The sequence below is a fragment of the Mustela putorius genome, unplaced genomic scaffold (assembly GCF_011764305.1).
Source record: "Mustela putorius furo isolate JIRA1106 unplaced genomic scaffold, ASM1176430v1.1 tig00003853_pilon_pilon_pilon, whole genome shotgun sequence".
NCBI lineage: Eukaryota > Metazoa > Chordata > Mammalia > Carnivora > Mustelidae > Mustela > Mustela putorius.
In genome coordinates, this window is record NW_025422005.1 from 24,811,590 (window position 1) to 24,823,670 (window position 12,081).

The 12,081-nt window shown below is 48.7% G+C and overlaps 1 protein-coding gene across 4 annotated transcripts in view; it reads right to left on the minus strand.

Moving 5' to 3' along the window:
* PHC2 (polyhomeotic homolog 2) overlaps positions 1-12,081 on the minus strand; it is a 112,879-nt gene that overhangs the window by 26,542 nt on the left and 74,256 nt on the right. For all 4 annotated transcript variants that reach the window (XM_013046274.2, XM_004740864.3, XM_004740863.3 and 1 more), the window contains 2 exons: positions 4,503-4,915; positions 4,081-4,246 (listed from right to left, as the gene is read on the minus strand). In XM_013046274.2, the coding sequence (XP_012901728.2) occupies positions 4,081-4,246; positions 4,503-4,915 (579 nt within the window). The remainder of the gene's footprint in view (positions 1-4,080; positions 4,247-4,502; positions 4,916-12,081) is intronic.

Genomic DNA, 12,081 nt, shown 5'->3' on the forward strand with positions numbered 1-12,081 from the left:
GCCGACTCCGCCCCTCGCCCTCCGGAAGGCGCCCAGAACGGGGCGGCGGGTTAGGGACGTAAGTTTAGGGAGGCCGGCGCCGCGCGGCGAGGCCATCTGCCCGCCGCCCGTCAGAAGTCCCCAGTGGCGTGGCGGACTGTTGACTCCCGCCCGGCCAATTCGGAGGCAATAATAATAACGACTAGCGGTAATCGAGTGCTTAGTATGTGTCAAGCCCTCCGCGCACGCATTCCCACTTAGGCTTCACAATAACCCTACAAGTAGTCATTATTCTCCCCACTGGGAACTGAGGATCAGAGAAGTTAAGTAATGACCAAAGTGACCCAGTTACACCTCCATAAACCGGGATAATGCCTACTCTTCGGGCTTACTGTGAAGGTTAACTGAGGACATTTACACAAATTGCCTGCAGTGCCTGGCACACAGTTGGAGCCCAATAAATGCTACTTCTCTTCCTAAACCACACTGATTTAAACTGAATCGTCATGGCGAAGCACACTAGATATGCTAGGAGCTGTGGGAGATACAAGAGATGTGCAAGGTGACTCACCCATTTCACGCCCCACCCCCAGCTATACCAGGAATAGACGGCATGGACTTCTCCCTTCATGCGTGACGTCTCCTTTTTTTTCCAAATATTTTCCAATTTTCTTGCCTTTTTAAGCATTCTTCTTCTCCCTCTGCCCCCACCGCTCCGCTTTCCCCCTTCAGGTCTCATCCCTTTTTCTTGGTTTCTGCGTCTTACATTTATTTTATATGCCGATTGCTTACTCCCCCCCCTCTTCTCCCTTTCCTCTTCCCTCCCCTCTACTATCTTTCGGATTCTCGAAACTTTCAAAGTCTTCGTTCGTTAACATTCCCATTTCCTTTGGGAAACATGGCATTTCTTATACTTACAAACAAAGATAACATGCGATAGAACACTCAACTTCTCTAGTTCCCAAACAGGCCCACGCTTTCCTGCCTCCCTACCTTTACTTCTTTTAGTCCCTCCTAGATTGACTTTTTCCCAACTGTGCATATCTAGGTCCAACTTATCCTTCAAGTTCTAGTCTCAGGAACAGAGGTCGGCAAACTTTTTCCTGTAAGGAACCAGAGAGCAAATATTTTAGACTTTGCAGCAGAAAGTATATCCAGGGCTTGACACTTACTATTCAGCTCTGCGATGGTAGCTAGACAGCAGTCACAGGCAATACACACATGAATAAGTGCGGCTGCGTTCCAATAAAACTTCATTTATGGACACTGAAATTTAGATTTCACATAATTTTCACATATCATGAAGCATTCTTTTGATTCTTAAAAAAATTTTTTAATGTAAAAACCATTATTTAATAGTTTTCAAAAACTGGCATGTGATGGATTTGACCCTTGGGATGTAGTTTGCCAGCCCCTGCTCTCAACAATGCCACTTCCTCTCGGCATCTATCCTGAATCTCTACTTGGTGCTAACTCTTCCCTCTCAGCCTTTAAAGCACTTACCTATAATCCTTCTATGGCATTTATCATATTTTGGTTTATTGTGTTTGCTTCCTGTGCATTTCTTGTCTTTCCCGGTAGACCTTAAGCTCCTGGAAGGTAGGGCACGGACCTTATTTCTCTATGTCTATTACCTCCCAGCCCACAGTGCTTTGCATGGAGCAGGTATTTGAACATGAATAGAATGGATAATATTTAAGTCTTGGGTGGCTCACAGTTGTTTCCGCTGTGCAAAGCTTACTTCTCTCATTAGATAGTACCTCAAGAACAGGATGCTGTTGTAAGTATAGATTTCAAAAAGAGATTTTTGAGAGGTTTAGAGAGAAGAGAGAGAAAGGTGAGTGTCAGTTCAGTAAGAGTCACTGGATAACAAGTACTTGAACAAGGAATGTATATTACCACCAACCTGCAGACAAAGCATGTGTCCTCAGTCGGGTCCTATTCAACATTTCTATCAGCATGTTGGTTAAAGACAAAGAGAACACGCTATATGATTTACAGATGGCAAAGTCAAGCAGAGGAGCTAATAGAAAGAATCACAAAATCCAGATCAAAACCATTTCTCTCCCCTCACTGATTCTGTGTCTCTGTTCTCCTATCTTTAAAGTGGGGATGATAAAAGCCCTTCCTACCTCATAGGATCACTGTCAGGACTAAACGAGGAAATACACTTAAAGCCTCCGCAGAGAGGGCTTAGTAAATATCAGCTATTAACTATGTTCTTGCTGGGCAGGAACTACAGGCTGAATTCACAAGATAACATTTAATAGACATAATTAACTATATTTTGGCTCAAGATACAAATTGTACAAGTTTGAGACTGTGGAGACCTGGAATGATAGCAGTCTGCGTAAAAAGAAACCTTAAAAACAAAATAAAAAATAACCCCCAAACCCAGCCCTCAGGGATTCAGGTGACACAGTGCATTCCTCTGGATGGGAGGAGCTACTGCGCACGAGCAGGAAGGTGAGGGATTTATGCTTCCAGCCAGTCAGGACTCTGCCCTTTCATAGCAGTGTGACCTGGACCCTCTACAGGCTTTTATATCCTCCTCCGAATCATGGGGACAATAATATTTATCTCTCAGGGTTATCATGAGTGAGGGAAGGAAAACTTAGAACAGTACTTGGCACCTAGTGGATGTGCAAACAAATCTCAGCTCCTCCTTACCATACCAAGCAGATCTGCGAAACAGTCCTGCCCCTTGAAGTGCGTAGACAGCTAGGACCAGGTGCCAACCAATGGTGCCTAGTGGCTTCTTCTATTTGGAATTACTGTGCTTCATTCAGGGACTCACACTTTGGGATAATTAATGCAAAGGTGGAATGTGGCTAAACAAGAATGACCAGATGGTGGTGGGAATGGGAGGTCTTAACATGGGATGGGCTTGGGGAGGGGGGGGAAGGTCTCAGATTTGCAGTCTGGAGATTATCCCTTTTTTAATGGGAAAGAGAGGAAAGAGACCTGGTAACTATCTACAAACACTGCAGGAGATGGACCCTATTACAATTCACCAGACATTCATGGCCAGTGGTGGAAGTTCCAGGAGATCTGGTTTTGGCTTAATTTGAAGAGCAACTTTCTGACAATTAGAGAAACTCCACAATGGAATGGGCTGCTTTTCAAACTGGTGAAGCCCTTATTATTGTAAGTGTGCCAAGAGAACGGATGGTCTCGTTCCTGTCCTTTAATTTTCCTGATGTTCTTTCTCCACATTCTTCTGCTTTCCTTGATCCCATCTCTATTCCTTACAGGACACTGATAGCCCTTTTCCTCTACTTTGTCCCCAAGTGCTTTTCTTCTCATTTCTCCTTCTTGAGTTTCCAGATACTTTGTCTCTTGGCTCTCCCCACACTGACTCCCAGCACACACGAAGACCGATGACTGGAACTGCCTCCCTGAGTTGGAGGTGGCCTTTGAATGTCAGAGAATGTCAAAATGTCACAGATCTGGGCCAAGATTGCACACCAGCAGAGAGGGGACCCAGAGGTCACGCTGTGACTCTCCCATCAGGGTAGAGGGATCCAGCAGAGTGTCCTGAAGCCCAGGCATGGAGAAGGCCATTTGTCACTGGGCACTCACAGAGAGATGGGATCCCGGAGCTGAGCAGTTCTTTCAAAGAGGCTTTCCATGAGCTGAACTCATGCTGAATCCCCTTCTGGCTCCCCCTAGGCATTTGCCATATCTTTTGTTCTATGGTAGCCATTTGTCATATTTCCAATTTCAAAAACTCCTTCTCAGAGCAAGTGAAGCAGAGAATTGAGACAACTGGAAACCTGCCTGAACTTTCAACTTGCCATATGGATATGCAGATACACCTGACAGCAAAAGACATGTAGGCCTCAGAGTCTGGATCTAGATCCTTCGACTCTCCTTTGCTTTCTGTCTCCTTTTATATCTTCTGAGTCCCCTTTCTTACCTTTTGGTTCATCTTCCCATTTCCCTCCACCCCCTCTGTTTCCACCCACCCAACTTCCTTGTTGGCTTCCGGGCTGGCCGTGGTTTACCCGCCCAGGCTAGATGCCCAAGTGAAATGTGCCAGGGGATGGCCAGGAAGGCCATCTGACTCCCCTCCCTCGAGGGCCCCACTGCACTTCATACCGTGAGCTGGGGACTGCTGGATGTTAGGGCTCTTGGGGACGGGCAGGCCTCCAGGCATGGCAGTGATGATGGCCTGTTGATGGGGCGATGGGCCAGACTGAGTCTCGGGCACACTCTTCTCCCCGGGTACTGCTTCCTTCCAGTCATCCGTGGCGCATTGCTGGGGCTGTGAAAGGGACATGACAGAGATCATCTGCTCACACGTGGCCTCTACATCCTCAGATACTTCCCCTGTTTCCAAGGAGTCCGGAGAGCAGGCAAGGATGTTAAGGTTCAACCAGCCCCCAATGAGGGAGGGGTCCCGGGCTTTCTTGGACCACCCAGAGGGGACTTTGAGCAAAACACATGCATGCGGGCGCTATGGCATTGCCTGAGATGCGTCTTCCCACCTGTTCCCGGGATGCTGGCACTGGCTCACTCACCACTGGTGAGGCAGGCTGCAGTTGTAAGATGACAGCTGAAGCGTGCTGGAACCTGCGCTGAGGGGTGTGGGCCAGGCCCTCGGGGTATCCGTTGTGAGGCCCAGCGTCCGGCGTGGGAGGGTGACACTGCTGGGTGCCCCCAGCCTTGTGCAGATTGGTCGTGGGGCACTGGAGAGGCAGGGCGGGAGTAACTGGGCCTAGTGGCCGGGCGTGGGCTTCGGGACTGGGCTGCAGGGTCAGGCTGGGAGGGACAGAGGCGAGCTGGGGGTGGGACTGGGCCTGGAGTGCTGGCCGGGACTGCTGTGGCGGTGGCGGCGCTGGCTGCTGGGGCTGCGGCTGGAGCACAAACTGCGGCTGCAGGTGCTTTGAGGGCGGCTGCGAGAGGAGCTGGTGCGGTTGCAGCTGAGCATAAGCTGAAGGGGGGACAGACCAGGTCAGGGGGCACAGCTCGACCTCCTCTTCTGCCAAGGCTCCCACTCTGCCCCTCCCACCTCCACAACAGAACAGCTTCCCAGACTCAAGTTCTCGGCCTTTGATCTCTTTCAGCTTTCACTTTAACTTTCTCTGTTTCCTTGCCTTCCTCCAGGGCTGAAGTCTTGTTCCCTCAGGCAGCCCCTCAGAGCCCAGTGCAAAACTCACCTCTTCTGGGAAGCTTTCTTGGACCAGGCCAGCGGATCGGAGGAGCCCTGGATTCAACAGTGTGCCATGTTCTCTGTCCCCTCCTTGCCCTTCCCTTGCTTTTCTCTAAGCCTGCAATCGCTGTGGCCTTCTATTGCCCAACCCAACCCTAGCTCTGCTCAGGCTAGGCCTCCTCCAGGAAGAGGCTTGCGCTCGGGGTCCTGGACTCTGTTACATACACAGGGGCCTTGAGCTAGCCGCTCAACCTCTGTAGGCCTCCGCTTCCTCTTCCGAAAGTCGGAAATAAAACCAGTTCCCGCCCAGAAAGTTGTTGTAGGGATGAAATGAGAAAAAACTTTGTGAATAAAATGAGAAAAAAGAAAAGAAAAGAAAAGAAAGACACAATGTGCATAGCACAGTGCCTGGCAGACAGACATGCTTGATCATTTCTAGCTATAATTAAAGTGGCGATTTCAGTGTTGGTTTAGGTTCTCAAAGTATGCTGGACTTAGGTCTACCATAAGAACGTGTATCACACAGTGCACTCTAATTGTTTCTTAGCTGCCTGCCCTTCAAGATCATGAACCCGTTGTTGTCAGAAACTATCCTGGATCTCTTTTTCCAGAATCTGGCCTAATGCCTGATGTCAGATGGAGGGTGCTAAAGAAATAAACTTCTTGTCCTGAACTGGAATTAATTTGTTGCTATGTGCCGCTAGCCTTTTCTTCTCCCATTTTAACCAGACTCTTTGAGATGGGGATTCTTACACTTTTTTAGTAATCCATTCAGTGTCTAGCTCATTTCTTATATATAATAGGGATTCGGAGAGTCAGCTCAGAGACGATTGTCCTTACTCCTCACCCTGCTTAGTAGCCTCCAGGCCAGCCTAGCCTGAGGGCAGCTCCTCCACCAAGATTCCCCCAGCTGGGGAGCCACTGCAAGAGACACTGTACCTTGCAAATGCAAAGAGGGTCACAGCAGGAAGCACACAAATGGATTTTTACAACCAAAGCCGCCCAGCCAATAGTATAAAGGCATATTCTGGATCCTGAGCTAACATTTTAAAAGAATCCTGTGATCCTGACAGGTGGAAAGCAAGCAGATTTCAAACTGAATTGGGGACAGGGGCTTCTTTCTTAAATTTTGTCTGTCGACCCATAATGTTTCCAACAATCTCGTCACAGCCCAATACAGAGTTCCAAGCAGAAGGCCCATCGGAGTGGAAAGGAAAGGAAAGAAAGTTAAGAAGAGGTGTGAAGGGGAAACGACACGTGGCCCCTGGTGACTGACCACTGTAGGAAGAGACAGGGCACAGGGGTTTTAGAGAAATGCGCAGGGTTTGAGGTGATTGGTGGCACATAGAAATGGAAATGGCCAGTAGGCGTTTGGTCATTATAAATTGCCCCTGCCTCCAATGGAAGCCTTGCCTCCCAGTTCCACATTAAAGAGCTCAGAGCCTCAGTAGGCAAAGACTGTTAATCAGGCAATACAGACAATCAGGACTTTCTGAGATGACTGTTGATAAGGCGTCCGGGAGGTCCGGCAGATGCCACGCAGGACCCCATTAGGCTTGAGCGGCCACAAAGACCTGCAGGAGGATGGGCGCCGTCCCTGAGACCTCAGGCAAACCTTTCTGCCTCTCAGTACAGAGTCACGAAGTCCTGCCCCGGGACCAGTCTCCGCTGCAGGGGCTGCCCATCTGAGGCAAGCATGGGTGCGGGTGTGGGTGCGGGTGTGGGGCAGGGAGCAGAGTGTCGGAGGCATGTCCTGCCACTCCCGGGCTGTGTGGGACCCACAGAGGCGGGTCCTCCTCCTTCCCAGGGATTCAGAGTTTTCTCTGAAGCGGAGGTTTGGGTGAGGTGAGCACAGGAGTCGCTCCCAGCTCTAATCTGATGGGGGTGGCTATCATAGAAAGGTAGTTTAAAATTCTGGATGTATAAGGTGGTGAAAAGAAGGTTAGAGAGGAAAAGGGTTCTAAATGTCCAGTGCACAGAGTACAGTTAGGAACAGTACACGTTTGCTTGCCAGGACTGGGAAAGCAACCGCTGGCCCGCTCTCCCAGGGCTTCCCGGTCTATCCCACTAGCCCACTCTCTCCCCTCCGTGCTGCTCATGGAAAACCAGAGGCATTGTTTCAGAAGAGATGATGCTAGTGTATGCCATGCTGGAAACAAAGCTCCCGAAGACTTAGGTAAGTTCATAGATCAAAGACTCAAGGTATTTGGGTCGGGGGCGGGGGGAGTATACACCTGTAACCTTTTGAGGTTAATAAAAAGCAAAGACCACGATTTACCTCCGGCATTATCCTGGGTCAAAAGTTCTTTTATTTAAAATATTGCAATGACTTTCTAATTGGTCTTTTCTGATTCTAGTTTCTTCTCTCTGTAATCCATCTTATAGACTGCAAATTAATCTTTCTTTTGCAAGTTAATCTTCCCAGCGCACAGATCTGACCCCTGATAAAAAGCTGTCAGGGATCCTCCTCTGTCTGCTGTCTAAAGCCCCTGGCATTCAAGATCTCTTTACAACCTTTTAATTTTTATTATTTCTTTGATCTGAGCAATCTCCGCTCACTGTCTCCTGTACAGAGTTTATGCCTTGTCTCATCCTGCCCCGAGTGCCACACAAATCAAATCCTTTCTCTGCCCTTAGGGCCAAGGACACTCTTCCCCTTGAGCTACACCAAAGTCTCTCTGCTTTGCGCGGCCCTCCGAGATGCAGCGTGTCCTGTGGTCAAGCATAAGTTCCAGAGTCAAAGTGCTTCGTGCTTAGCTCTGCCACTTACCAGCAGTGTGATGCTGGGCAATATATGACCTCTCGTACTTCTGTCATCATCTTTAAAAGGGGTAAAGAGGGCCACCTGGGTGGCTCAGTGGGCTAAAGCCTCTGCCTTTGGCTCAGGTCATGGTCCCAGGGTCTTGGGATCGAGCCCCACGTTGGGCTCTCTGCTCCACAGGGAGCCTGCTTCCTCCTCTCTCTCTGCCTGCCTCTCTGCCTACTTGTGACCTCTGTCTGTCAAATAGATAAATAAAATCTTAAAAAAAAAATGGGGGGGGTAAAGATGATACCTATTTCATGTTATTTCAGTAAAAGACTTCTTTAGGAGGCAGAATTTATGGGATTCATTTATTTCATACAAAGAACCTTGAATTTAGTGGATCCTCAGTCAGTATTGGGGAGTGAATGAATGAAGAATGAATGACAACATGGTAGGACTCCAGCTTGTTTGTCCCACAAAACCTTTGCGCGTTAGAGCCAGAATGAAGATGAGAAGGATATCAGCCCACAGGTCATTTTGGATTAACCAGCAAATGGTTTATGGAAGGCCCCCCTCCCGTTCACTCCCTGTTCACCACCTTCCTGCACTCACTTTCAACCCACCCCAACCGCTCTACTCGCTGTGCATAACACATCATATCCCATTGTGCCTGTCTGGCTTTGATTTCGGTGCTTCCATTTTCTGGAATGCCCTCCTTCTGCTTCAGTGATCCGAGGCTTAAGCTTCTTTGGCTCAGGCTCAGCTCCTGTTGTCTTCCTCTTTGCCTTAACTCTCAATTATGGGTTTTCCCGCAGAATTCCTGAAGGTTTCTGTTTGTTTGACTTATTTGTGATTTAACATGTGCTGTCTTGTACACAGATTTCACGGATTCTTAAAAACGGATTCTTATTCTCCCCCCAACCCCTGTTTTAACGTAACGTCCTCTGAACGGGCATGCACATCCTAGTTGCTGTCGGTTCAAGGGGTGGTGCTCGTCCTCCTTAGATTTTAATAAAATAGTGGTGTCCTAGATGGACTCAAACGGGGATATTTTTGTTCTTGTGCACGTTTCCCATCTATCCAGCTATCCTTTTTTAGTCAAAGGCATGTTCTGGGTTGCTTTTTAATTTTTTCTTAATTTAAAAGATACGCTTTAATTTAGCTGGAAGGTTTTTATGTCTCTTTAACCTTCTGCATTGTCCAATAGGATACTCTACATGCTTGCAGATGCTTAGTAAATGTCTGCTGCTGATCATGGTGAGATCCAAGAATGCTTCTCCCCCTGCCATGCCCTCCAGCTCAGTTTCGGGTGCTAAGAAGTATTTCTGATGGCAGCCATGATACCAGAGCAAGCCATGTCTCTCTTCCCCACGGGGGTAATTGGGCATATCCGTCTATACAACGTTAACACACAGAAATCTCTTTTTTCTTTTTCTTAGTTTTTTTTTTTTTCCTAATGCCCAGTAGCTTCATTTTTGCCCCTGCACCCACTTTGCCTCCCCCATCCCCTCCAGCTATAGAGTCCATTGCTTCTACAGAACAGAGGGTTGCCTCTGTGGGATCTCAGCCACAACTCGGAAGGCTCCATCATGATGCCCTTCCTGTTATGGAGCAGGGGAGGGGCAGGCCCAGGACCTCCATGAATTAGAGCCTAGAAAGGAAGAGAGACTCTAGGCAATGGTCATCTTCCTGTCTGGTGCTCTAACCTTGAACCGCCTCCTCAGAATCTCAAGAGGCCAATCCACTGCTCCCAAACCAGTTGGTTGTTAGCAACAAGAGGATTAGGGTCCCCTAGGCAGAAGGGATTACCAGCTCGCCCCCTTCATTGCATCCCTGTCAGAAGTTATCAATAATTAATCTCTATTGATCTCAAGGCTTCAAGGATGCAGGAGGCAGCTCACTGCCCCAGACAGGCTGGGACTCTTGTCCCAAAATACACCGGAGTTGCCAGCATCTCCCTAATGGGTCCAGGCTTGCTCGTACACTTATTTTTCTAGACTCTGCTATAATGGACTAGTTTCCTGGTCTCCGGGTAGGGAGGGATGCCTGCGAGAGAGGATGGCGTAACTCTTTACTGCCCACTACACTTCAAGGTTTAGAAAGTGAAGAGATGCTTTGAACCATTCATTCACTCAACAAACATTAGCTAGCAAGCACTCACTATAAACCGAGTACTATGTCTGGTGCTGGCTAAACATGATGCCTAGGACAGATTATAGTCCAACAAAGGCCTATCTCGGTGAACCTTGCAATAGGAGATAAGCCCCAAACACAGAGAACTCACAAAAGGGGATTGATTCAGCTTGAGGAGAGCAGAGAAGGCTTCCTGGAGGAAGCGTTTAACAGGACGCAGAGTTAGGAGAATGACAGAAGGAACAGTGCATGGGAGGAGCCGGAGACATGAAATGCCAAGGTGCATTCAGAAAGCTGTAGGCCACCAGGTGCAGCCAACCTGGTGTGTCTGTAGCAGAGCACACAGTTTTAGGAAGGGTCTAAATTACACTAGCATCCACAAGAGGCTGCTCTTCTCAGAAGAGGGCTCATGGGATCTGGCCTTGGGACTGACTGAGATTGAGGCTGACTAGAGAGGTCAGCCCCCCCCCCCAAATAAACAGGGAAGGACCTTCTGGAAAAACCTAAAGCAATAGCCACATGAATTTTCCATGAGGCAGTTCCTCTGTGCTGTGGGCTAAGGGTTTGAGGGGGAAGAGGAGCTAAGGGAGGTTTCCCTGCGACAAGATACTAGGTCATAACAACAAGCTTGTAACGGCAGGGGCACGCCATGGCGTTCTGTCCCTGTCTTCATGTCTTTAGGCCTGCGCTGCAGCCATCTGGCAAAACTAGCCAACCTCCTCTGTGAGGCAGAATTCCTCATAAGGCAGCCTGGAGCATTAAAAAAAGAAACTGGCTTCTGCATCTCTGCCGCCTCCCCACCTTGGCAGAAAGACGGTGGTGCAGCCTAAGTGACCTAAAGCATGGGGTTCGGAGCCAGATCTGGGTTTGGAGCTTGGTTCTGCCACCAATAGACTGTGTAACTGTAGACAAACTGCTTACCCTCCCTGAATCTTGATTTCCTGTTCTAGAAATGGTAATATGCCCCACATAGGGTAGCCGATAGCATCCCATGGAATATTGAGTTTTCAATCACGAAAAGGTTCACTGCCTTTGCTCATAACTAGATGCCCAGCAAAGGAAGCTCTTCTTAAAATACTATCAGCTATTTGCATGTGGCTTTGAACTTCTCAAAGCATTTTTATAATGTGAATCTCATTTATGCATAACAATAACCCGATGAGGCAAATGGGTGGTGCTTCCATTTTTATAAGCAAGAGCTGAGCAGGATTCATGGGACATGTGGCACTAAAGGAAGGTCGTTTTTTGCTTGACAGATGAAACACAGTGCCTTGCACATCACAAACCCTCAAAAAAATGCTGATGGACGGGTGCCTGGGTGGCTCAGTGGGTTAAGCCTCTGCCTTCAGCTCAGGTCATGATCCCAGGATCCTGAGATCAAGCCCCACATGGGGCTCTCTCTGCTCAGCAGGGAGCCTGCTTCCTCCTTTCTCTGCCTGCCTCTCTGCCTATTTGTGATCTCTGTCTGTCAAATAAATAAATAAAATCTTAAAAAAAAAAAAAGCGCCTCTGCCTTCAGCTTGGGTCATGATCTCAGGGTCCTGGGATTGAGTCTCGCATTGGGCTCTCTGCTTGGCGGGGAGCCTGCTTCCTCCCTCCCCGCGCTGCCCCCCTCCCCCGCCCCGCCTGCCTCTCTGCCTACTTGTGATCTCTGTCTGTCAAATAAATAAATGAAATCTTTAAAAAAAATGCTGATGGACAAGTGACTAATACAAACCAGTAAACACAGTAAAATGGCAAGCCTTGGAATAGGAGCTGGGAGCTGCTCAGACCTTTGCTGGTCATCTTGGAGCTAAGGCCAATGAGGAGTGAGTGCTTTGCCAGAAGGCAGGGAGGTATGTGACAGGTCAAGTAAGTCACAAAGGGATGCGCGTGGCGGGGGGTGTGGGTGGGGAGAGTGGGGGGGGGGGCAGAAGATCAGAAGATCGGTCCCAGGAAGCCATGGGCAATTCCAGTGGCTCCGTGGGCAATCTGGGGACGGTCTTGAAGGCTCCCCACGAAGTCAGAGTCATTCTTACCAGAAGTCATGAACATGCTATTTATTGAAACCCTCCTACAGGCTAGGCCTTGC